Source organism: Stylophora pistillata, chromosome 12 (genome assembly GCF_964205215.1).
Source record: "Stylophora pistillata chromosome 12, jaStyPist1.2, whole genome shotgun sequence".
Taxonomy (NCBI): Eukaryota; Metazoa; Cnidaria; class Anthozoa; order Scleractinia; family Pocilloporidae; genus Stylophora; species Stylophora pistillata.
In genome coordinates this window covers 7,790,802-7,817,500 of record NC_142530.1, presented here as the reverse complement: position 1 = coordinate 7,817,500, position 26,699 = coordinate 7,790,802, and the positions used below count along the sequence as shown (strand labels likewise).

Genomic DNA, 26,699 nt, shown 5'->3' with positions numbered 1-26,699 from the left:
GCAATCGACATCGTCAATCCACTCTTTGCGCGGAATTTCGTAAGGATCTTGTCCTTCGATAGACTTTAACTTTTCGAGATATCTTTCCTTTGATTCTTTCTGCTGTAGATTTTCAAAATAACCGGGTAACAACCCACGCTTCGTAGTCGCTTTCGCCGCCATGCTGTAAACAAACTGAAGCTTGTCCTCCAGTTCGCAATGTCACGTGATGTGACGTCACGCTTGAAATGGGTCTATTGCTCAAATAGTGCTTTACTGCGAAGGATCGTTCTCATATACATAAGAATACTAATCATTATAACCCCTCCCAGACGGATTATTAGACACCATCTTCAATTTTATTGTCATCATTGTTCCACACCATATTGAATTTTTTCCGATATTTCTCAAATTATTAACGAACACTCCACACATCACATTTTTTACCCCTCGTCTACCTACACGAATTTCACTCTAACCCTAAACCCTAACCTTAACCCTAACCCTAACCCCTAAAAAACACCCTCTTCTACCTACGTGCTATGAATACTAATTAACTCGGACACTAAGACCCAAACCATTCAGTTTTTGCCAAAAAGACGCTCTCTAATACTACAATAGTATAAAACTAGTTGGCTGCCTACCTTTAATTAAGGTTCATCGCAGACGCTCATTAGATTAAGTCGCCTACATCGAACAGCCTTCGTTCCTTGCAAGCGCTCTTTTTTTAAGAAAGGCCTTAGTGTGCACTAAACACACTTCTCAAATGGAGCTCAATAGCTCCAAACTTCACCTATCGTCGTCATTTTCACAGTCTGAAATTAGTTTTGGAGGAACCCGCCCTAAAAAGAAACATATTATTTTTGTCATATTGTTCATTGGGGTCATTTCAGCATCAGGCGGTTTTCTCTTTGGTTACTTTTTGAAAGGTCACAAGACCATCAAGAAGGAAGACTGTGCGAAGATTAAAGACCAGAATGAGACAAACCCCGACCACGGCAATGAGGTTTTCAGCCAATTTGAGAAGAATGTTAACAGCACAGAGCTCGAGGAAACCTTGAGGTACACCTTTAAACCACTTATACTGTAGCAAGGCTTTATGCTGGATATCATTTACAAAATTTCAAAAATATTTTCAACAATTTTCGAGGTGTTCTTGTCGATCGAGGCAGGCAGGATAACACTGTAATAGTATTAGTTTCCGCGATAACTGTTTGTTTGTTTTGTTCGTTACCTAAATTTCATTTATCGGCCACAAACTATGGAGGGTATGCTAATTCCTTTGTGAATACTCGCCTGAAAATATCACATATTATTGATTTATCACCATCGGGTCAAAACATAAGTTAATCAATTTAATTGCGAGCAGACACTTTAAGGGATGAAGAACCCGCTAAAATTTGTTTCGCAGCCACTATATGGAACACCGCAGCTATATTAGCGCTCAACGTATTTTTTCTGGTCTCTTATTTGTTTATTTCATCTCTACATGCTCTTATTTGTTATTTCTATAAGTGTAGTTCATCTGTTCGATTTAAATCTTCATTTAATAATTCACCTTTAGAGTGAGAAAAATGAAGTTGGTTCCTTGCAAGTAGAGTCGAATGTGCTCACAGGGTACGAGTTGCATTGTTCGTCGAACAAAGAAATATTTTATTTTTGTCACTAGCATAGGACAAAGAAGGAAACTAAGTCCCAGACTGCTCTCCTTATTGGTCCATTGAACAGTAGAGGACGGGGTGGTGTGCTATTGCGTATGCTAGGTCCATATGTAATACGTGTTAAGCATACTGCCAGGATTAGCAATGTCGAGAGTGCTGCTTCTTTAAACTAAGTGCGAAAGAATTCACGTAAATTGTGACTTTCGTTGCTAACTATTGAACCTACATTGTTAGAGTTCATCTCTCGATCTCTCACTTTTCATGCATGTATCTTAGTCCAAAGCGAAAAAATCTTCCTATTTATTTCAAAATCATATATCTAATCGCAAAAATTCTAATCTTGGAAGAGATAGCCTGCAGTGCCGCCGTATTTTGGGCGCACGAGTGCACATTTTCGTATAAGGCCGCCATCTTAGATTTGGTAACTGTGGAGGATTGGGGCGAGGAAATATTTGCCGAGGGAGTAGGTGTTAAGTGGAAAAATGGGCAACGGGGGCTTCCCTTCCCTCTCCCCCGTTGCCCATTTTTCCACTTAACGCCTACTCCCTCGGCAAATATTTCCTCGCCCCAATCCTACACAGATACCAAATCTAAGATGGCGGCCTAATACGAAAATGTGCACTCGTGAGCCCAAAATACGCCGGCACTGCAGCCTAGGAAGAGAAGGCACGGTTAAATTAAACAACTCGGCAAATCACTTTCGTTTCTTCAACCATCTTTCATCAATTGTAAATATTTTCTCCCAGTTTTAAGGAAGTTCATAAATGTGGTGAAATTGCTCGAGGGTTGTAGCTTCCATCGTCAAAAATTTCAAGATTGATTTAATTGACAAAGAAATTTATTTTACCATCAGTGATGACGTGCAGATCGACAACCAAATTCCTTGCCTCGAATGGATCCAGGAAAGCGACTTTAGTATCAATGTGTATTAACGAATGATTTCAAACATTTCCAAGAGTGTTTGGCATAAAGAAAAAGCCGTGTCCCGGCAGAGAATTCAAAGCTCTGACTTTTCGACATGGAAAGGTCTGAGTTTCAGATATTTTTTGAATTGCGTATCTTTCGAAACCATCCGGAATTCGTTGGTGAGGGTTTTCAGTTTTCAGGGAACAAGTTCTCCGCACGCCGCTTATTTTAGCAATGACGCATATCATAATAGCTTTCTGTGTGGTGTAAGAATTAATCAAAGGTAACATTATCAGGTCTTTTCGTCGAGAAAGAGACTTGCGCTTAATTTTAAGTATTTCTGACAGCTTCTGGAACAAAATATTAAACGCCGTTTTAGGAAAAGAGCTAGAATAAAGACCTTAGCATTTGAGTTAATTCTAAAAAAAAGTATGGGGAATGAAGATTTGATCACAGACATTAGCGATCATTACAATACATGTATTCACAAAGGCTTTACTCAGTTGATCAGGTGTCAAACATTGTGGATTTATTTCATTCTTGCTTTATTAGCCTAACCCTTTAAATATGAGGATTTAACCCTTGGAAAAGGAGCATTTCTATTCGCATAACCTTCCTCGACCTCTAAAACCGCAATTGTACTTGTAATTAACACTTGACAAATGCACTTTTCAAAGAAATATTTCCTTTGACATTGTAGAGAAGGATGGAGAAGAATTCGATTTCAATCCCTTAGAAATTCTTGGACAATAAAGAATTGGTTCATGCTTAGCATGCGTATATCGAGTTGTGGATGTACTGGGAAGTTTGGAGCGCTCGAGAAAAGCGAAGGAGTTGCTCGAAGCGCAGCCGAGAGCAACTACAACTTCTTGAAAACTAGCAAAAAACTATGAAAAAAAGAAAAGGCTAAAACACCCAAGGATATTTGAAGATCGAAGCTTTATTTAGAAAGCTATAAATTTGCTGATAAGAAGCTAAAATCAAACGAACTTCTTCCATGTACGTGATCGCGCAGTAGATTCAGCATGCTTGAGTTGTGGTTTACTGTATAGAATTCACGGCTAGAAAATTGCGTCAATATGTGATGAAAATTCTGAAATTGTATGATTTTAAAATTAAAATCGTCTATTGAAAAAATGATTTTCAGGGCCTATCAGCATTTACAAAAAGTATTCACTAATGGAAAAACAAATGAAATAGACCTTATTCATAAATGGCCGCCGCGCGGAAATGGTCTGGTTTTGAATGCACGAAAGCGAGGCTTGGTAGGCCAGAAAATTCTTGGAGAGCATTTGTGACTATAATTTCTCAAATGATATCGTCTAAGTAGTCTAAAGTTTTTGAGGATATTGGCAGGAAAAAGATTTCTTAGTCACTTAACGGGATATCTCTGAGTTATAGAAAGATTTCCGCGTGAAGAGCCTTGGAGATGCCGACAAATTGCTGTGTCCCGCTCTCTAGTTCATATAAGAACCATACCACTTTAAAGGCATTAGTGGAGATTTCACCTAAAGGGGGGTTTCACATTTATTGGGCTATCAATGTAAAATGGGGTTGACAGGCGACTCTCCAGGGCGTGTTTAGAGTAGCCTATTCAAAGTTTGGCCCTAACGAGTATGTCTTTGGGCGACCGTCCTCTTTTGTAAAATACGAGAAGCAGATTTTTGTATATTTCGTTCAGTAGTGGTTGTATTTCTATTAAATGCCAGTGTCTCATGAGAATTTGCTTTAGGTTTGGCACTGATGGTTGATATTGTGTAACAAAAGGCAAGATTCGTTGGTTCGTCTTTTGTTTCTGTTGAAGAGCGAATTTCCTGTTTTTTAATGCACTTCTGAGAGAGTTGTGCTAATGAGGTCGTCTGGGTAGCCTCTCTTTAGCAAATGCGCTTAATTTGTAATTTTCTCCTCGAATATTGTCTGAGAGGAGTTTGTTCGTAGAAGTCTAAGGGTCCCCCCTTTTATGAAGTCTTTTTTAATTCTTTGTGGGTGACAGGAACTATAGTGTGTATACTGAAATATCTCAGTTTGTGGAAATGAGTACGCACATCAGGGATTGCGTCTTTTTCGAATCGTTCGCCTTTGTAGATGTACAGCTATTTTTTTTTTACTGTCTCGATCACTAAGTTGTCTTGATTGCTTTCAGCTTGCGCCAAGCGCGCTGATTCGATCGCACTACAGTTCTTAGTGTTCAGTGTTCAAGCCGTTTTGGCTCGTTTTCGTTTCTTTATTTCGGTCGTAGAACGACCGATTTTACGTTCATAGAAGCACATGATCACCTTTACTGTTTCTTATTTTGCGTTGTTAAGGATTTGCTTTATCTCATTTTTTAAATCCTCGTCTGCTCTTATTTTGGCCCTCGCCCTATATTGTAGGGATTCTGGGCATGTTCTGCTAGGCATTTGGTACAGAGGGATTTGTTCGTTATCCTCAGACTTACCGAGTAGATCATCTTCAATGGCAGTGTCATATGAGGCTTCCATGTTTTCTTCATTCTCTGAATAGCATTGTTTTGGCCCGGGGCGTTTAGTAGCCCATCTGCCGTTTTAATGTCTTCCGACATTTTCAGTAGATGGTCAGGCAAGACCGTGGTTTGGATCCTAATCTTGTGGATCTCGTCAGTTGCCGATTAACTAAATAGACTGGTAGAGATTCGTTCTCGGTATATCATATATAGGAATATCGTATATAGGAATATCGTATATAGGAATATCGTATATAGGAATATCGTATATAGGAATATCGTATATAGGAATATCGTATATAGGAATATCGTACATAGGAATATCGTCTTCTGTGAGTATCACGCGCGCAGTTCCATCAGAAGATCTGTGAGACGCCATTGTGGTTTTGTTTTGATCTGTGAACCTTGGCCTACCAAGCCTCGCTTTCACGCACTCGAAACCAGGCCGTTTCCGCGCGGCGGCCATTTATGAATAAGGTCTATGCCCTCGAGTTTCTTGCGTTTACAAGACCCACGTGGTTGATTCACCATATTTGAATTGTTGTTTGGTAGAATTTATGACCAAAAAATGGCAAGGCTTTCTGTTGAAAATTCTAAAACAGAAGTCTTCCGTTGGACAACAGTCTTGGGACATGTTGATCGGTGACGTTCAAAATAATATTTGTGGCTCTAAAGAATTGTTCCCTGTCGGTCGCGGAGCCTCACTTGAAGTCAGAAAGGTCGATCACTTCGTTCTTTTCCAGCAATTATTCGCATCGCGTTTGGGAATGCAGCATCGATCGTCAACTCTCAAACTGATTTCGTCGTTTAAACGAGCTACTGTTTCTCATTGTCTTCGAAATAAGAAGCGGTTTGGCATATTTACTATCCTTTTTGAGATTTTTTTACCAAGGTATACCCTTGGGAATTAGGTAGAACTTGCGCCCGCGATATTTCATAAGCATCCTTGTCAGATGGTATCAGCACATTATGACCTTTGCAAGTATTTCCCTAATATGTTTCCTTGTACGAAAACTTTCTTTAGTGTATGTCACCAAGACAAAGTTGCCAAGGAAGAAGTTTTCCGGGGAAAATGTTCTTATGCCAGTGGGGCGAATTATTTACAAGTAATGAAATCCTTCATGATCACCAAAAAGACCCAGAATTTTTCTTTCGATTCTGGTGTCCTGAAAGATGTTCAATTTTGTATTATTTTTATTAAAGCTGAAAAAGGTTTATAAAAATCTTTATGTTAAACAATATGGCAAACAGAATAATGAAAATCCTAACAATCTATAAGCCTTAGTCCCCATAAAGAATTTAAAGAATCCCTTTGCAAAGATGCACAAATAATATCTTGAATTCATTACAAGATTAATCTTGTAAGCCATTGGCCCGCAGGTTCTATTCCAAGGAGCCTCATCTGGCTGGCGGGGATCGGCAACGACAACTTGCTTTTAAATTGGCTGAGACATGGCGAGGATATGAGTTTGACGAAGTTGAAATCCCGAAGTACAAAGTGTTGCTGTCCTATCCTGAGGAAAACAATCCAAACACCATCTCAGTTGTGTCTGAAAACGGGACATTGGTCAAAAACTTCACAGAGCAGTTGAAGGTTTTTGATTTTCCCTCTTTTAAAAAATATTGATTTTCGTATCAGTCTGCCAATTGATAGATGTCGTTCTCTCAAATTATCGACCGGATAACATTTCGGTTTCTGTGAAATAGGTCTCACCTGACCCTGGAATCAAGGCCACAGACTGGTTTACTCCATACACCGCATATTCTAACAATGGGACTGCTGAAGGGAGACTTGTGTACGTCAATCGGGGAACTGCAAAGGATTTGCAAGAGTTGGAGAAACTCAATATATCTGTCAATGGCACCATTCTGTTGACACGTGATATTTGGGGTTTCTTTACTTTGGTATGTGAAATTTCCCTCTCTATGAGTATGTATGCAGCTTTCAAATAATTCGGGGAGGCCCCACGAAAGACTTCATTAGCACAACCTAATCCTAAACTAACTGCGTACAAAAACTGCACGTTGTTATGTCTTTCTGATCTGTGTTAGCTCTAATCTTGCTTTTAGAAAGTGAGCACAGTTATAATTTCAAAGAAATGTTGACTTTTTATCCCAAATTCGTAGGCCTTTTAAGTTTAAAGGATCCATGCTAACCTGAATTTTGCGATAAATTTATTCTCCGCTTTAAGTTAGAGTCTCTTTAACCTTAACCCGAACTAGGAAGGATAATCCCGTTTTTCCACTCGCTATTACAATAATACAGTTTAATTACTTGTGTGTTTGCTTGTCAATCTTTTAGACCAGCTTGGCTATTAGCAAAGGTGCCAAAGGGATTCTAATGTATCCAGATCCTAACACGTATGCCCCAGAAGGCATAGGAAAAAATTCAACTTACCCCAATGCACCATGGCTTTCGTCTGAAGCAGTACCCTTGGGTGGAGTTTATGGTGAACTTGGCGACCCCTTGTCGAAGGGTCTCCCTTCCAAAGAGGGTATCTTCCAGAAATCAAAGAAGAACTGGCAGGTTGGATTACCATTACTTTTACAACCAATATCGTACGGAACAGCACGGTCTCTCTTGGAAGAAGTTGGAGGTAAGGATGATCAACACTTATGTACGATTTACTTGTCCCAGATCATTTATTGCACAGAATTGTGTAGCGCAACCGATCAGAAGTATGTGCTACGGCATCGCTGGGCAATGGACGAGGAAAGGCCATAATGCCAGTAGAACGTATTCCTAAACTTTGAGAAGAGTTCCTTTTATACTGTCCAGTGAGTAATAAATATGATAATTATGCATGAATGAAACGAGGAAAAAAACAGCGAGTCGTAACAATCGTAAAGGCTTACGGGCTTAAAGTTACAGCGGTGATCTGCAGGATGGAATGATTCTTTGTCCATGCTTATCCTATAACTTTGACCTTAATTTTAACCCGTTTAGTCTGGTCCGTTTTATTGAAACCCGTGATAAACCAAACTTTGCGTTTTCTTTACCAGTGGATGATATACCCTCGGAGTGGCTTAAAGATCTCAACCTCACGTTGCAACTCAACCTGCACGGCTCTTCGGGAAGGAACAGAACCGTAAAACTTACCATCAACAACCAGCTGGTTCAAAAGACGATTTATAACGTGATCGGCACCATTAATGGTTGGCAGGAACCGGATCGGTACGTTTTCTTAGGAAACCACCGAGATGCTTGGGTATATGGCGCTGCCGATGCAACTACGGGGATTGCAGTTCTGAAGGAAACAAGTAGAGTATTGGGCAAACTTATGAAACACGGATGGCGACCAAGAAGGACAATAAAACTCTGCAGCTTCGGTGGAGAGGAATTTGGCCTCATAGGTTCTGTTGAATGGATGGAGGAAAACTCTTTGATCTTTAAGGAGCGCGGTGTGGCCTACTTGAACACTGATGTTCCAGTGCAGGGAAATTATGTTCTTTTAGCTCAAACTAGCCCTCTACTCAGCGACGTTATATACAAGTGGACAAAACTGGTTGAGGTGCCATTTGAAAATGGAAGCTATGAATCTATATATGATGTAATGTTGAAGCGTGGACCACCTCCTCCAAACCCTCATGAGCCAAAACTTTGGGCTTTTCAGTTTGCAAGCGACTACATACCGTTCTTCTTTATGGCAGGTATACCATCCGCAGATTTTAGTTACTTCTTTGGCTACGATGAGCAAAAGGGCGGTTGGAAGCTTTATCCATCATATCATACTCAGGAGGACAATTTTTACTGGGTGAAGAAATTTGCAGATCCAGAGTTTGAGATTCATCGCGCCATGACTCTGCTCATGGGTGGCATGCTACTGGATTTGTCAGACTCCCAGATCATCCCTTTCAATTTATCTCGACTCATGAACACAATACATCGAGCATTTGGTAGCCTTGCGGCCTTAAACTCGACATTTAAGAACGAAAAAGCTGTAAGAGATGGCATTTCAGCCGTAAGCAGATCCATAGCTAACTTCTCAAGATCATACAATTCGTTTACGGACCTGGTCAGCAAAGTCAGTCGAGAAAAAAACGTGAATCCCCTCAAAGTGCGATTGCTGAACAACCAGTTGAGCCAAGTTGGAAAATCATTCATAGATTCCAGACACTTTACCCATCATCCAAGCATTTTCCAGAATGTTCTTTTCGAGGACTCTTTTTTAGGCGTTTTAGGAGCATTTGTGGAGGCTAGAACCACTAATGATACTGCAAAGATTCAGGAGCAACTGTCTATCGTTTCCATAGCCCTTTCGACAGCTGCTAAGATCTTAGAACCTATCAGACTTCCTAAAGACAAATGAGAGGATAGGATTAAGAAACGATTACCCTTCACTGACTTGCGTGACGTCCATTCGAAATGTCCGGCAGAGGGTTATCATTTCCTTTATCATAATTTGATGAATTTTTCCGAAAGCTTAGCTTAGTGAAAAGCAACACATGTAAAAAACATTGCCAACAATATCAATACAGTGTTAGGTCACGGAGATCATTTTTGCGAAAAAAGTAAATTTAGTCATTTGCACAAACTGATAGCAATGTGAGTATATTAAAGTTAGCTACTTCATCGTGGAAGCTACGTTCCCTTTCTTTGAAAATCAGGAATTTATTGACTCTTTTGCGCATAGGTTATCATTTATTAATAAACTTAGAGTAGATAATTATGAGTATAGGCGTACGTTTTACCTTGAAATTTTTAAGAATCATTTGTGCTGGTACAACATATTCCAAGCGGGTATTATAAACGCTAGATAACGCTTTTCTTTTGCTAACTTCAAACGTAGTCGGTTGGAATTATCTGCCTCCATAATAGGTAGATATAGTATCAGTTTTCATTAAAGCATCAATTTTACTTTATGATCCTGTTCGCGTTAAACGTGTTTTATTTACGCTATGTTTTGTCCAAGGATGCCCAAATTTTGGATATACTTTATTTTATAAAGATAAGAGTCATGATAATAATGATGATGATCGGAAACTGACATTGACAGGGACAACAACAGTGACAACAACAGCGACAGCGACAGTGCCAGTGGCAGTGACAGTGACAGTGACAGTGATAGTGACAGTAACAGTGACGTGATAGTGACAATGATAGTGACAGTGACAGTGACCGTGGAAATTATAGTGACAGTGTGCCATTGACAGTAATAGTGACAGCGACTTGATAACGACAATGACAGTGACAGAGATAGTAACAGTGTGCCATTGACAGTGATAGTGACAGCGACGTGATAATGACAATGACAGTGACAGAGATAGTAACAGTGTGCCATTGACAGTGATAGTGACAGCGACGTGATAATGACAATGACAGTGACAGTGATAGTAACAGTGTGCCATTGACAGTGATAGTGACAGCGACGTGATAATGACAATGACAGTGACAGAGATAGTAACAGTGTGCCATTGACAGTGATAGTGACAATGACAGTGACAGTGACAGTGACAGTGACTGTCGTGATATTGCGTTACACGGTCACGCCACTGGGCCGATAAACATTTTTATATTTAGAACACTTAGGAGACAACGACAACACACGTGGCGGCAGTCGAGTTCGCACAATAAACAACCCTTTTGAGTTCACAGAATCGTGACATGGTGTCAGGAGTGGGATGTGTTCACCCCTAAAGATGACAGAAGCAGCTGAAGCATCCATAGTTGTGCCACCAGCGCCGACTCAAGTTTTTATTCCCCCGTCAAATTTGCCCCCGCCGAAAGCGCTTAATTTTGACGACAATTTAGCCACCGCATGGAAATCGTGGAAAGCAGCGTGGCAGCGCTACGAAATCGCTACTGGTGTATATAAACAAGAGGGCATAGTTCGTGTGTCGACATTACTAAGCATTATAGGCGAGGATGGCGTCAGAGCCCACGATACCTTTATTTGGAACGAAGACGAAAACGCAGACGACATTTCACAAGTCCTGAAGAAGTTCGACGAATTCTGCATTCCTAGGACACAGGTCATATATGAACGCTATAGGTTCAACAACCGAAACCAGGAACCAGGCGAAAACATCTCGACGTATCTTACGGAGCTTCGAACGATCGCAAAAAACTGTGCACACGATACAATCACACCAGATGAAATTTTGCGTGACCGCCTCGTGCTAGGCATACGGGATGATCGCGTCCGCGAGAGACTTCTCCGTTTGAATGATTTATCTCTCCTACAAGCAGTTGACATTATTAAGTCGTCAGAACAGACCCAACAGCAAGTAAAGCTAATGGCTGGAGGAGACACTGCAGTTCATGCGTTACGGAAGGCGGGATCGGCAGAAAAACCTGAAGAAGAACGACAACTTAAGTCACAAGCATTTAGAAGACCGTCTAAAGAATGTGGAAAGTGCGGAATGGTGCATGGACGTCATTGTCCCGCGTATGGAAGAACATGTTTTAACTGTGGGAGTATGAATCATTTTGCGAATAAATGTCGCGCTAATCCCCGAGGAGTGAAAAGTAGAGTTTCGGCGGTCCACGAAGCCGTCGACATGGGAAACGACCCCTACTACATTGGTGCTACTACTAGTAAGAGCAAAGGCCAGGAAAAATTGGCAGTGGTCAAACTCCACATTTATGGGCCAGATCCCAAGACAGAAGTCCAGTTTCAAATAGATACTGGGTCGCAGTGCGACATTCTCCCGGCCCAATTATACAAGCAAATCACTGGGGACACCCTCCTTCATCGCCTCAAACCATGCCAAAAGGAAATAGTCTCGTACACAGGGGATCGCCGCAAAATTGCTGGTAAAGCTACCCTGCCTGTGTGGTCCCGTGGACAGCGGAGGTCAATGGAGTTTAACATCTTAGACGGAGACTATCAACCGATTTTATCATTGAACACCAGCCTCAATCTTGGCTTTGTGAGTTTGCATAATTGTGACGTCCTAGCATTACACGTCAAGTGCCCCAAAGCCTCCTTGCTCGAAGAGTATGAGGACGTATTCGACGGATTAGGGGCCCTACCGGGAGCATACAAAATAGCCATAGACGAACAGGCGCAACCAGTTGTCCACGCACCGAGGCGAGTGCCAGTAGCCTTGCGTCCACGCATCAAAAACAAGCTGGACGAACTTGTTGATCGTAAAGTTATTATTCCAGTAACAGAACCGACGCAGTGGGTATCCAGCATGTTGGCTATAGTGAAGCCAAACAAAGTACGCATCTGTATTGACCCGAGAGATTTAAATCGTGCCATTCGGCGAGAGCATTACCAGTTGCCGACTATCGATGAAGTGGCCTCCCGCTTAACAGGTGCCAAGAAATTTACTCTTTGTGACGCCAAGGATGGCTTCCACCAAATCCTCTTAGACGATGCTTCTAGTTTCCTGACAACGTTCAATACGCCTTTTGGGCGTTATAGATGGACCCGCATGCCTTTTGGTATCTCAAGTGCGCCTGAAGTTTGGCAGCGACGCATGCATGAATTCGTAGAAAATTTAGAAGGAGTTGAAGTTATCGCGGACGACTTCCTCATCGCTGGATTTGGCGAAACTGACGCAGAGGTCAACTCGAGCCTTGAAAAGAACGAACGTGCGTTCTTCAAGAAATGCCGGGAGTGGAACCTCAAGCTCAACAAACTCAAGCTGAAAAGAGCTCAAACCGAAGTGCGTTTCATGGGCCACCTCTTGACTCCTGATGGTCTAAAGGCAGACCCAGCCAAAGTTGAAGCTATTTTGGATATGCCACCGCCGACTGATGTGAAAGGCCTGAAGAGGTTTTTGGGGATGGTCAATTATCTGGCCAAATTCTTGCCACTCCTGTCCGACATGACAGAACCTTTGCGAAGGCTTGAGGACAAGGACGTCGAGTGGTGTTGGCTTGCACAGCACGAGAAAGCATTTACCACAGTCAAAGAATACTTGGCCAAGGCCCCGGTACTGAAATACTATGATGTTACTGAAGAAGTGACAATCCAATGCGATGCCAGCATAACGGGTCTAGGTGCAGTACTGATGCAAAAGGGTCAGCCCGTTGCCTTTGCCTCGCGAGCTCTGACCGACACCGAAACGCGTTACGCTCAAATCGAGAAAGAGCTCCTCGCCATAGTGTGGTCAACCGACAAGTTCAATCAATACATACTGGGACGCGATGTTGTACACATCGAGTCTGACCACGAACCACTAAGGGCAGTTTTTACCAAGCCAATACACAACTCACCAAAGAGACTCCAGAGAATGCTGATGGCCCTTTAGAATTACTCCCTGGATGTGCAGTATAAAAAAGGGGAACTTATGTGGGTATCAGATGCACTGAGTCGAGCATACCGCAACACCACCGAAGCCTCCAAGCACGATACAAGTCTGATCTGTACACTTGCCGAGATAGATCATTCAGAAAACCTCTCGATTGCACCATACAGGCTCGCTGAATTCAGAAACGAGATTGCCAGGGACCCAGTGATGCAAAAGCTAATCGGAGCAATCAAGGGTGAATGGCCAGTGTCAAGGAAGTTCTGTACCCCTGAGCTGACGCCTTACTGTGACAAACGAAGTGAGCTTATAGAAGACAAGGGACTAGTATTCCTGGGGGAGCGATTGCTGGTACCCCCTTCCCTGAGAAAAGAAATGTTAAAGCAAATTCACCGATCACATATTGGAATCGAAGGGTGTTTACGTCGCGCTAGGGAGGTCCTCTATTGGCCCCTCATGAATTCGGAAGTAAAGGACTTTGTTTCCAAATGCTCAATCTGCCAGTCGTACCAGCCAGATCAGTGCCGCGAGGAATTGCAACCGTATCCGATCCCGTCGCGTCCCTAGTCGATGCTAGGTGCCGATTTTTTTTACCTTGGGCAACAACATTTCTCTGTCCTAGTCGACTACTGGAGTGGGTTCTTTGAAGTCCAGGAGGTTAAGGTGGCCACATCTGCTAGCGTGATAGCTGCGTGTAAAGTACAATTCGCCCGCCATGGGATACCAGACGTGCTTATTACCGACAACGGACCTCAATTTACGTCATCGGTGTTCAGTGCATTCGTGAGAGAATGGCAGTTTGAACATAGAACTTCGAGCCCCCGTTACCCCCAGTCAAATGGCCGCGCCGAGAATGCCGTGAAGACCTGCAAGAACTTGATGACGAAAGCGAAAGCGGATGGGCAAGACCCGCTGTTAGCCCTTCTTGATTGGCGCAACACCCCAACAGAGGGTCTAGGAACATCACCCGTACAGAGACTGATGGGACGCCGCACACGCACTTTCTTACCAACCCATGAAACGCTCCTGCGGCAGCCATCACACCATGAAACAGCCACCAAATTAGCTGAGCGCAAGAAAAGACAAGCTCAACAATACAACAAAAAGTTTCGCCCTTTAGAGGCACTAAAGTGTGGACAGGCCATCAGGATGCGGCTTCCCGGAAGGGAGGAATGGAGCCTGGGGACCTGCATGAAAGCCTTGGGGAACAGGTCTTATGAAGTTGAAGTTTGCGGCAGGCGATACCGACGCAACCGTCGGCAACTGCGCCTGACCCCGGAAACAGCACCACCTATGAGTCTGGTAGAACTAACTCCGCCCGAGTCTACCCTCAAACCGGCGCCAAATCTGACAGAGCCAGGACCTCCTCCACCGGAGTTCCATGGCGAGACCAAAACAGAGAAAATGCCACCTGAAAATGAAATGGGAACTGAGCTTGAGCCACAAAGGATTGAAACTCGTCGATCAGAACGCAGACGTCGACCGCCTTTGTGGCATCAGGATTACCATATGAACTGAACATTGAATGATTGAGCCGCTAAATAGTTGTTGGGTTCTGTTTCTATCTTTTTATGATTTCCATGAAGAACAATGTTTTATCGATTTTATGTGATTTGAACAGTGATCGAAACCGAACATTAAGTATTAATTAACTTTTGAAGCTAAACTTTGTAAAAAGGGGAAGATGTCGTGATATTGCGTTACACGGTCACGCCACTGGGCCGATAAACATTTTTATATTTAGAACACTTAGGAGACAACGACAACACACGTGGCGGCAGTCGAGTTCGCACAATAAACAACCCTTTTGAGTTCACAGAATCGTGACAGTGACTGTGGCAATGATAGTAACAGTGTGCCATTGACAGTGATAGTGACAGCGACGTGATAACGACAATGACAGTGACAGAGATAGTAACAGTGTGCCATTGACAGTGATAGTGACAGCGACGTGATAATGATAATGAAAATGACAGTGACACTGACAATGATAGTGACAGTGTGACATTGACAGTGATAGTGACAGCGACGTGATAATGACAATGACAGTGACGGTGATAGTAACAGTGTGCCATTGACAGTGATAGTGACAGCGACGTGATAATGACAATGACAGTGACAGAGATAGTAACAGTGTGCCATTGACAGTGATAGTGACAATGACAGTGACAGTGACAGTGACTGTGGCAATGATAGTAACAGTGTGCCATTGACAGTGATAGTGACAGCGACGTGATAATGACAATGACAGTGACAGTGACACTGACAATGATAGTGACAGTGTGACATTGACAGTGATAGTGATGGTGACTGTGATATTTGACGGTAACAGTGACCGGGGCAGCGACAGACAGACAGACAGACAGACAGTGACAGCGGCTTTGGCACCATCAACTAGATATCACAAGAAATGCAACAACAAAAAAGACTAAAGCATAAAGACGGTAAAACGTTCATCCAAGACATCTTTATTCTGCACGGTAGAAGATGAAAAATTCAAATGCTGGCTGTTATAAAAGTCGATCATATTATTAGGAAGGCAGCCCACACATCAAGCCCCGAGTTAGAAAACAAGTAACAGCAGCAATAACAATTGCCTGCTTGAAAGACAGGCGTGGACGAAAGGACAAGTGACGCTTAGACAGTGAAGTGTTTCCCATAGGACTAGCAAACAGGATTGGCTTTAAGAATGAACAAAGAGATTATATTCTTCTCTCCAAAATCTACCTTCAATTGGCATTTCTCCCAGTCGTTTTCTAAAGTCGTCAACAGATGTTTGTGTGCTGCTCTGTTCCTTTACTGTATTGACAAATAACAAAAACATTTTCATAAATTCTTCATTATGGAACGTACATATAAGTAGGACAAGATGATTAAAAGCCTCAAATTTGCAGTCTTAGTTTCTTTAGGTCAAAAACGTCTAAATGTTCGAACGGAAGACCCCAGAGATCAAATACATGACTCCAAGTAAGTGTGCAAGGACTTGGGAACTCATTTCAGTATAAAAGTCTTGAAAATCATTGCTTTCAGCTTTGCAGTTGGAGTTGTAAAATGATAAGCTTATAGCTTCATGGTAGATATCAAGGCTTTGTCTTTCAAATATGCAAGTAATGTTCTCCTTAGGATTTCTCAATCGACATGCCCGGAAATGCTTAATTTTTGCTATATTTAAAGGGCTAAATCTCTCTCCAGGTGGCCCCGAAATGCATTCATCAAGCTCGTCTTCCGAAGTGCTTTTGAAAAGACTAAAAAAGCTCAGATAGCTAATTAATAATTTTGTCACCAATAATCAATAGAATCTAATTCTCAACCCGCGGAAGGGCGCAGGATTATAAATTTCTCAGGTATCGAGAGGTCAGCAAATTGGCGCTTAGTAAGATAAGGTAGAAATCGGCTCATAAGAATATTTCTTTTTATTTTCTTATTTTCCTTTCCGTTATCTTTACGAGAATATTTGTTTTTGATCCTGTATTCTAAAGGAGGCTTACTATCAATAAAAATAAGTTGAGACCGACACAAGGGTTATTTGTTTAAGCGTCAGAATAAAATCATTTTTAACCATTTCTCAATGCAACATTCGTTGCGCGTAACGACTGAGTACGCAATGAAATATAAGATCTCGTTCGCAATTTTGAAAGATGCTGAAACAGGTCTTAGCAGACCATTTGCTGCCACAGATTTTTCTTGTTTAATTATTCTGATCCCATCAGTGAGTGATAAGACAGGTAATATTTCCCGAAATGGCCCGAATATTAATTCCTACCAAAATGGACAATGATAATCATGGGCTTTCGACGAACTTTTTATTTACGTTGCCATAGGAGTACCATCCCCCACGAATCGTACTTTCATCCATTAAATTACTTCTTACTACAACATAACTCTGTCACCTGCAGTCAACGTGCCTTTTCCATCTATGCACGTACATTATGAAATACTCTGGTCAGTTCTCATAAAAGTGTTGTTTCGGTCTCGTCCTTCAAAGGTGCCTTAAAAACATCTTTATTTCGGAAGTTTTTCTTTAAACCTTAAGAATTGTTTTAAATATTTTTACTTTATCATTGTTTTTGTCATTTTGTGTTAACGATTGATTTTATGGATGTAACCGCATTGAGATTTGAAATGCGCACATAAAATATTGTTGTTATTATTATTATTATTATTATTATTACTAGCTATTATTAATCAGGAAATTAAAACAGCCATGGAGAAGTCATCGCTAAAGATCAGGCCACAGTTATTCGAAGGCTGGAAAACGCTATCCATTAGATAAATTTGAATTAATCCGTTGGAGAGCGATTTGTCCGTTTGATAGTGTTATATCCGCCTTTATACAGCTGGGCCCGGGCTTCGGCTGCCGTCTATTGGTTTTTTCTTCATCCTCTTTAATTTTGCTCCACATATTTCTATGTAGAAGATAAATGTGGGGAATCTTTAAGATGCATAAACGGTAACGAGGCCAGACCGAAACACCGGGAGCTACGTTCCCTACTCTTTGCGACAAGTACGTGGGTTCTGTAGCTTTCACTGCTAACTAGTACAAAGAAGACACAGGAGACGGGGGCCTAAGATCTATCGTTCTTATCCTAGAAGACTAGAATGTCTAACCATTTGCAGATGTTATTGAAAAGGTAGAAAATTCTCCTCAGTTAGTTTAACACCCTAAGTGTTGGTCCGGTATGGGACTTAAATCCCTGGCCTCCCACGGGCAGTCCAGCGCTCTACATAATAAGATACTCAAGTAATGGAAGATCTTTGGCAAGTGAAGACACCACTGTCGCATTGGTTATCGATAAAAATGAGGTTTGTGCTGAAGGTTTACCAGAAATATGTTAAATGAACGAGATGCGGTCAGGTAATGTTCGACAAAAACAAATGAAAGGACCATTTTCTGCCTTTAGTTAAGCATAAAATGCACTTTTCACCGTTTTATAAAATACTAGATTATGGCTTCTTGAGGGCCTGTAAATACCCTTCGGCAATAGATAAAGGAATATTGCGCCATACCTGCAATACACAACACTATGATCGAACGCAAGCACACACAACAGTACAAGGAAAAGAAAGCGAAGAAACAAAGTCAAAAGAATAGAAAAACACAAAAATGCGATATATATAGGATTACCAAGAGAATATCATCTGGTATCATGCGATATCCTCTTGGTATGTTTTAAACGCTATAAAACTTGTAGGAAAGCGATCCTCGCAGTAATCAGTGAACACTACTTATCTTACAACAGTGGTGAAAATCGAACTTATTTTTCTCACGTTTGAAAAATAGGCTATAGTGGCTTCCTGATAACGTGTAAGTACTCTTCGGCAATACATAAAGAAATGTTCTTATTCCTTCAGACAACCAATTTCGCGACGGAAATTCAGTTTAAATTTATAAAGGCCGGTTTTTTTTACTAGAAATTTATCTTCGACTAGACCAGTTTATTTCTAAACAAATTTATAACAAGAAGTCTATTACTTTCCTTAAAAAGGCTGCTTTTATTGCTCACTTATATGTTTTACATCCCACCTTTTAAAAATCCTGCTAGAGCAGCCTCAAAACACATCTAATCCAAGTCCAATCCAATATTTTCAATAGAGACATCTTCCTTGCAAATCTGGAAAGAAAGATGCCAGGGAATTACAACAGATAAATATTGGATCATATTATAAATTAATCAAGTCATCATATATCGAAAGTGGCCTTGAAATCCTGAGTATAGAGTCAATGAGCATTTTGTCATGTGATAACAAACTAAGTTTCGAAAAATTCTCAAAGTTGGTTTTAGCTCATTTAAATAGGGTGCGATAGACTGGCGCGCGCGGGAAAACCACAAAAAAGGTTCTATAATTAATAAAGACTTTTCGAGTCAGAACAAGAACCTCGCAATTCATTAAAAACGTGACTTGCTTTCTAATTTTTGTTCACTGCCGCCGGCGTCACTCATTTTTCGCAATAAGCACGGACAATGTGTGCGTTTTTATTTATTTATTTATTTGTTTGCAGCAAGACCTTACAAATGCGGCCTTTCAAAATGGTTTTCTATGGAAATGGGCGAGTGGGGCCGGACGGATCAAATGATAATCGCAAATTATGTAAGAAGAACCCCCTATACCCGGCTAATCATTATTTTAAAATAATAACTAGAAATAAAACTTAATTTTTTTCTTAAGTTTTCTAACGTAAACCTTTCATCGTTTTCCTTTCAAGCTCACCTAAATATTCTGAGACAAAGCAGCCCTTTTGGCTGTTAGTGCTCTCGACAACGTCTACGCCAGCCACAACGTCGACGCCAGCCACAACGTCTACGCCAGCCACAACGTCTACGCCAGCCACAACGTCGACGTCGACGTCGACTTGGACGTCTTCGTCGTCGTCTACGTCGACGGTAAGGGAAAAGACGGTGGTATCAGTCGACAGTATCGCGTGGATACTGATCATCTCCCCCTGCTCTAATGAACTTTGTTCAGTAAAACTGAAAGAAAGTAAAAAATAATCAAAACGTAGAAAAAGAGCGGATGAAAGTCTGCTAGATGCGATTTTCACCGGGTCATTTCACCTTTTGTTGAAGCAAGTGAAAGTTATAAAAAGTCCTGAAAAGGAAAGCGTCTATACTTTTTCTGTGACAAGAAGAAATTTTTAAAATAGAATTTTGTAGCCGTGCGAGGTTTCTTCAATTTATACCGGGAACTGTTAATAAGCAGCAGTTGGATGATAAGAAAACTATTTTGGGTTAATTTCTTTCTCTTACCTCTGAGCGCCTGCTGATTTCAAGTCAGTTGCACCTTTTTCGATTTCGGTACTGTTTGATATCTCTTCATCTTGCAGAGCAAATCCTATGGCCAGGATAAAACCGACCAACGCTAAAAGAAACAGTCTGTTCATCACGAGGACGCCTTTTTCGTCTGCAAACAATTAGCTTCAAACAGCGCCTTTTAATTACCTTTCGATCAGACAGACTCGGAAGAAAATGTGTGATAAAAACCGCCAGATTGCTAAGCAGAAATCCTGGTTGACGTGAATGTTTTAAGAACTGTGGAAAAGTTTATTTACGTCTACCTAAACTTCTGAACACACAGATATTGATAATAATATTCTTTTTATTTTCATCTATTTTCATTATCACTGTATTGTCTTCTTCGAGTAGTAAGGCAATTATTCTGAATAACATTGATTCCATACCCATCCACGCTTTCACACACACACACACACACACACACACACACACACACGCACGCACACACACACACACACTTACACACACACACTCACACACACACACACACACACACACACAAAGAAAAATAAGAATGTTAACTGAAATTGGTGCAGTGTTTGCTATCTTCTAAATATTTCTGCAATGCACAGAAAAAGTGTGTGGGATGCTTTTTCTTCAATGTTCTCTGGTATAACTTTACAAGGTGCCGGTCACTCTAACCGGTCAAAGATTAACAAAACAAACTCAACACTGCGTGAACTCCGGGAGTTTGATATCTGTATTAAGCTCATCACAAAAGAATGTGAGTGACTATTGGAAGGTTCTCCATCAACAAGGGAGGACCAGTCCCACAGAGTACAGAGTCCATGTGCCATGTTGCCAGAGTCCACATGACCCTGGGGTTCTTTTTTTTCCCCCTTATCTCTATCAAAATGACTGTAGGACAAAAAAAAAGTTGAAAAAGAGGGAGAGCTTGTGGTCTAAACTTTACCAGGCGCCTGTGGATTATTAAAGATGAAGGGAAAAAGATAATCAGATGTAACATGCAACAAGCATTATTGGTGCAAGCTATGCAGTCTGTCATGAGTAATGGAAAAATTGCAGCCTCTTTTTTCCCTCTGTTTTGTTTGTTTGTTTGTTTTTTTCTGATCTGATTTTTATTGTCTCTTTTAATGAAGTTAACCTTTTCACTTCCAAAGTCTCACCAGTGATTCTCATTACTGTCTGCCATACAATTCTTATGATATGAGTTTTGGAAAATTTGGCATTGGATCCACCAATTATCTCCTTGTTTATCTTTTCTTTATCCTCAACACTCGTCTGCTTGATGTTCTACTGATATAATAAGGAGAAATTCTGTCTTGGTGTGTTCAAACTTTCGAGAAATACGAAAATTTCAAAGTCTCCACCTGTAAAGGTTCTGGAAGCCTCAAGCATTCGTAACAGCTGGTGCGTTTTTCATAGTAGAGGGTGAAAACTCCGGTTGCCGTCTTATTCTGACAAACCTGATCTGAATAAGTGTCTTGATAATTATATGGTTCAAATTAATATGAGTACAGTAACCAGTCTAATTGTTTTTAAATATGTGTAACTATGCAGGTTGTCTAATTAAAATAACTTTGGTGTGCGATGAAGTGCATCAGGGATTGGAACTGTATCAAAATTTTCAGAGTATGGACCAAGCACGGGAACATCAACATATGTAATTATCTACCTTGTTGTTTTGTTTTTGTTTTTGTTTTTGTTTTTTTTTTTTGCATCATGGTAGAAATGGCTAATAGTATGAATGAAAAATTGAAGAAACAAGTACGACTAGTGCTGTTTAAAAAGATGCGTTTTTAGATGTCTTTTCAAACTGTCAATTGAAGAACTAGATCTATGGCTAAGAATTTTTACATAGACTTTATTTTTCTCATTTTCTTTTCTTTTTTTTTTTTCTTTTTTTTTTTGTGATAAGTATAAATAACGATCTTAAACTAAGACATTTTAAGACTTTTCGGGAACCAGAGCCCGCTTTTCTCCTCGGAGAGAAATGTCTCCTCTCTTGGAAGAGCGAAAAACACCAGACTCGAGAGAGCGGCGGAAATCGAGCCTACCTCAGCCCCCAAATTCGACGTTGTTGTAAAAATAATAAAAATGAAAGAGAGCGTAGTCATTTTCACTTTAATTATTCTAAGGCAATGAAGAGTTTCAAGAATTTTTTCTTTAAGTGGTTGCCGATGGGGTATAATTACCAGCCGTGTTCGGAATAGGGACCGGAACGCCCCTGGGGAAAGAGAGGAGAAAGACGAATGGTGACAATAAATAGACGCCTCTGTTAGTTACTGTTAGTAACATTTTCTTATTCAAAGAAAATATAACGTTTAACTAACAGATAACGGTTTCTTCGCAGCCAAGTTTTTGGATAACCGTCGCCCTTAAATAAGGGCCGCACTTGAGGCGAGAACAATTAATACGGCGCCAACAATAAATACGGTTTTCTCAGTCGGTCAGGAATTAAAACGTCCGATCCAGACAAGGGAACTGAGTGAGTTGATAGTGGATACAGAGGGACTTTAATCAATCTAATCATTGAAGACATCTTGTGAAACCTGTCGTGGGATCCATCCTAACGGGAAGAATACATAACAGTTTGAAGAAAGTTTCGAGATGGCTGAGTGGTTGCTAACCAACGATGCGACTGGTCTGCAAGCTGATTTGCATGTATTTAGTAATCATCGTAAAGTTAGAAAGAAATGCATCAATGAAGAAATGAACTTTTGTCACTTTTTATTTCTGGCTAGGAGTGGAACATTAAGTTCAAAGTATGTATGTACCTAGGGAGGAGGAGCATTACTTCTAAGTAAGTTGTTAACTAGGAAAATAAAAAAGAAAGACACAGAAAGGGTATAGCAGGTTGGTAATAGAAGATGGCGATCATTGAGATGCAATAATAATGAGCAATTAAAGCAGAACAGCATTCAAAAAGTTGTGTATATTTCACATCAGAAAGCGAGATCACACAAAGTATGTAATGTTTTATTGTTTAAAAATTTTATTTCCTTGCTTATTTTTAATATTACACCTGTCTCACCTCACCACATACTAATTGCTCTTATAGGTTTGCAAGAAATGCAAGGGAAAGAATCACTTCATTGAAAAACTGGTTACACCGGCCGTTAAATTGTCTGTTTCTGACGTGTTGGACATCGATAGGCATCTTTGATATGCGGAGTAGAAGCTAACTTGACCTAACTTAGCATACGTAGAGGTTTTTTAAAACTACTTACCAATATTTTCGGGTGCATTGTTAGTGCTTCAAAAAATCGGAACACCTTTACAAGCTGGCCAGGGTTTCTGGTATCCGAGATCACTTTTAGGCTTACGAACGATAGACTGAATTCGTTCCTTCCTCCCTTTCCCCAAATAATTCTTCTTTGCATCTGCTTCTGTAATCGTGCACGCGGTATGCAATTGCGAGATAAGTCTTGAAGACTTGTATGAAAATAATGACTTAGGTGTCTAAAATAGAATGTGTGTCGCGATAAGAAGGCGCGATATCTCGAAACTAAACTAAAGTATAGGAGAAATCAATCAACTGTCACGAATCGAAGACGAGTAGAACATGATATGTTTAAGAAAAAACTATAAATGTTAGCACTGGTGTGATCGAAAAAACGGATTCTGTATCTCTCATTCTTAGAGGAATAACTGAAAATTGATGAATACCTTTTGTATGGATTTCACCAACACAAATGTTGATTAAAAGAATAGATTATGAAAATTGTTTGTCGAATAGAGAGTGCCAGAATTTTTAATTAATATTCGAACCAATCAATCTGACCAGCGTCTGACCTGTGTCTGAATTAGAGTTTTCCACACGTATGAATTGCAAAGTGGCCCGTGAAGCTACATAAAGAAAGACCATCTTGAATGCGGTCGGCGTTGAAGTTTGCAATGGTCTAATGTGTCCATGGTCCTGGTAGAAAACAAATCAATACGACATGGCTTCTTACGGGATGACGCAATGCAAGATCGATTTAATATTGAAGGGGGAGTCCCCTTTCGTAGCCCACAAAGAATGAACATAGTTTTCACTTTCGATCAGTTTACAACAATGCAGTCTTTGAAACAGGTTTCAACGGCTACATACTAGAGCCGACTGATTCATCTGTAGTATTCCTGTAGGTGTGCGTTCACTGACAAACGACCTCATCATTGAAACTCCCTAAAGTGGAGTGTATAAGGCATAATGATTATGCGGTTATCTTTCTTCTTTTATTCACTTCTCGTATTCGCTTTCATAGCTCTTAAAATTATTGGCACAGTGGCGGATCAAGGCGCCGGTTTGGCCTTGAAAGAGCATTCAGCGGAGAACATTGAAGGTTGCTATCGTCAAAGGAAAGGCCTTGCTCTGCGCTTCGTCATAAACGAGACCTTCATTGAGTTGAAGAGCGGCGACGATACCAGAACGTTGGCTCACTTTAGGGACCTACAGGACGGAATGTTCCTCTTTCAAATACTGGACGATGTGTTTCTCGGGTAAGTCTTGTATGCGTAAGTGTGTCTAAAGACAGAAGGGGGCTAAAAATTACTTTTTAGGAATCAAGTTTGCGTTAAACGCGAAAAGTAAACATTGCTGTCGTAAGCTAGCATTGTAGATCAGTGCTGGAGTGAAAGTATTTGAATTTGCCGCAAAGGGTTAATTCTTACTGTTCGGCTGGTTTAATTATTAGAAGGTAACAGAGCAAAGTCAAATGGAATTTTTTTTTTTTTGACCATTCTTTACTTGTCGTTGCAGATGAATTACACGTAATGCAGAAATCCACTCAGTAATGACAAGAAATTCATTAAACTTTTTCGATCTGTTAAAATTCGCAATACTAACATGGTTCAGTGAACGCAAACAAAGGAAATAACCAAACAGACTTTTTCAGATCCCTTTGTGAAAAGGAGAAAAAATCAAGAAATCGAAAGAAACTTGTTGTCCTCAGAAATTATCAAAAAAAAAACAAACAAAAAAGAAATATTTTGTTCACTCCTAGGAATGCATCCCGAATTTAAGACCCCTTGGACACGGAAAGTTATAATTGTAATTTAACACATGAAGTTAAGAATTTGAATTTTAGATGATGCGTATCAAATTTGTTATAAAATGGAATGAAACGTATCTTAAGACGGTGCAAAAGAAAATTTACCGAGCTTAAAACTGAGGCCAGGAAAAGACATGATAACCCACACGTCACCACCTCGCCTCATTCCTTCCCAGTAAAAACTTACCAAGTGGAAACAATTGGAGTCAAAAGTTTAAAGTTAGGAAATCTGTAGTCTGTCGAGCAGGGGTTTTTACTGATTCAGCTTATTATACATTTAAATATCATGCGATCGAGCACAAAGCGCGAGTCCACCAGCCACGCGAGAAGCCGACTGCAAGTAAAAGTTACTCGCGCTCCGCGTAAATCTGAAAAAAGAAAACGTTACATGCTGAATGAAACACAAACTTAAAACTTAATCCAAGGTGAAAACTACATTTGGTGACGTAGCTGCATTTTGCATGTTGATAAATGAGCTTTATTAACTGATCATCATCTTTTGTACCTTTTTCAACAGGAAAAAATCGTCTAAATTTCCCGTGCATTTCAAGTTCATCCCAAGCAATCACAGCAACCTTCATGATCATGCCTGGAGGGAAATCTTTAACTACTCGGAACACAATCCAGGCATAACAAACAGAGATTCATTTGCTGCAAAATTTTTTTCATCACTGGACCGGCTGAAGAACACAACGGAGTTTGCGTTATTGCACTCTCTGTCGACTGGATTGAAAACGAAGGTGGATAATCACCTGCCCTTGATGCGTTTCCACATGCTTGCCATGACTTTGGTACCAAAATACGGCTCCAATAGTAGCATTACCCCAGGACAACGTCGACGCTGGCGCGACAAAGATGGACAGTACAAGGAAGGGGAGACTAAGTTCAAGCACCTTCGGAGGGGCGTGACACGAAAGAAAAGATTTTTATTCCGAGGACAGAATGACATGTTTTGTCAAAATTTGAGTTCGGATCCCAACAATGATGATTGCCTAGGAATGTGTGGCTACGGATGTAACTGTTGGTACCATATTTGTGGAAATTGCTGTCGAAATCAGCTTTGCTTTGAACACGATAAGTGTTGCCGACATAACATGATCTCCGTAAACTGCCTTATTCCGATTATTTATACGTTGAGCTGTGAAAACGGGTATGGTGGCTACCCCGGCTGTCTAAACTGAGTACAACTGACACTGCACGCGTGCATAGCTGGTAGATTGCTGAAACTGCCTTCCAGTGGCACATCTTAATCCAGCGACACATTTTAAATGCTTTTAACTATTTTTATGTTTTAAACGCTGTAGTCAATTTACTTAGAGATAACTAATGTAAATCATTTTTATTATTCTTACTGTATATTTTGTAGAGTGATTTTAAGCGACACTATTCTTACTGTTATTGTAATCATGATTTACACGACCCCAAAAGCTCCCAGCTTTAAACCTCATCGTATTTAATTAGATGAAGGATATGATTGATTGTTTGATTGATTGATTGATCTCCATTAGCCAAGTAGGAAATGCTCTCGGACTACCTTGTTATCTTGAACACGTACTTAATAAGTTTGCAGACTGGAAAGTGATTTTGATTATTAAAGCACGAACACAATTTTTCAACCTTTAAATTCAAGGGACGCCAACTAAATACTGTTAAATACTGCACAACGCAGTGAAGAATTCGCGGAAAATTTAACACGTTTTAGTTC

General features: G+C 40.6%; 4 protein-coding genes across 4 annotated transcripts in view; 3 read left to right on the top strand and 1 right to left on the bottom strand.

Moving 5' to 3' along the window:
* LOC148718635 (uncharacterized) overlaps positions 1–236 on the bottom strand; it is a 2,891-nt gene extending 2,655 nt beyond the window's left edge. The window contains exon 1 of the mRNA XM_088741270.1: positions 1–236. This exon is cut by the window's left edge and continues 177 nt beyond it. Coding sequence (XP_088597396.1) covers positions 1–162 — 162 coding nt within the window. The 5' untranslated portion in view covers positions 163–236.
* A 440-nt stretch (positions 237–676) lies between these two features.
* LOC148718634 (putative N-acetylated-alpha-linked acidic dipeptidase) lies at positions 677–9,870 on the top strand. Its single transcript, XM_088742046.1, has 5 exons — positions 677–1,041; positions 6,388–6,601; positions 6,715–6,912; positions 7,310–7,604; positions 8,011–9,870. The coding sequence occupies exons 1-5, from the start codon at positions 746–748 to the stop codon at positions 9,315–9,317; spliced, it is 2,310 nt and encodes a 769-aa protein (XP_088598172.1). The 5' UTR covers positions 677–745; the 3' UTR covers positions 9,318–9,870.
* A 3,381-nt stretch (positions 9,871–13,251) lies between these two features.
* LOC148718633 (uncharacterized) lies at positions 13,252–13,776 on the top strand. The gene has a single exon (XM_088741588.1). The coding sequence runs from the start codon at positions 13,252–13,254 to the stop codon at positions 13,774–13,776; it is 525 nt and encodes a 174-aa protein (XP_088597714.1).
* A 10,049-nt stretch (positions 13,777–23,825) lies between these two features.
* LOC148718632 (uncharacterized) lies at positions 23,826–26,618 on the top strand. Its single transcript, XM_088740957.1, has 2 exons — positions 23,826–24,443; positions 25,512–26,618. The coding sequence occupies exons 1-2, from the start codon at positions 24,154–24,156 to the stop codon at positions 26,173–26,175; spliced, it is 954 nt and encodes a 317-aa protein (XP_088597083.1). The 5' UTR covers positions 23,826–24,153; the 3' UTR covers positions 26,176–26,618.
* The last annotated feature ends 81 nt before the right edge of the window (positions 26,619–26,699 follow it).

What these genes read in the sequence shown, in the direction of transcription:
- LOC148718634 (XM_088742046.1), top strand. Translation starts at nt 746, where the DNA reads ATGGAGCTCAATAGCTCCAAACTTCACCTATCGTCGTCATTTTCACAG. An exon ending in ACTTCACAGAGCAGTTGAAG is followed by an intron (nt 6,602 to 6,714) that starts GTTTTTGATTTT and finishes TCTGTGAAATAG; the next exon opens with GTCTCACCTGACCCTGGAAT. An exon ending in TTTGGGGTTTCTTTACTTTG is followed by an intron (nt 6,913 to 7,309) that starts GTATGTGAAATT and finishes TCAATCTTTTAG; the next exon opens with ACCAGCTTGGCTATTAGCAA.
- LOC148718633 (XM_088741588.1), top strand. Translation starts at nt 13,252, where the DNA reads ATGTGGGTATCAGATGCACTGAGTCGAGCATACCGCAACACCACCGAA.
- LOC148718632 (XM_088740957.1), top strand. Translation starts at nt 24,154, where the DNA reads ATGATTATGCGGTTATCTTTCTTCTTTTATTCACTTCTCGTATTCGCT. An exon ending in CTGGACGATGTGTTTCTCGG is followed by an intron (nt 24,444 to 25,511) that starts GTAAGTCTTGTA and finishes CTTTTTCAACAG; the next exon opens with GAAAAAATCGTCTAAATTTC.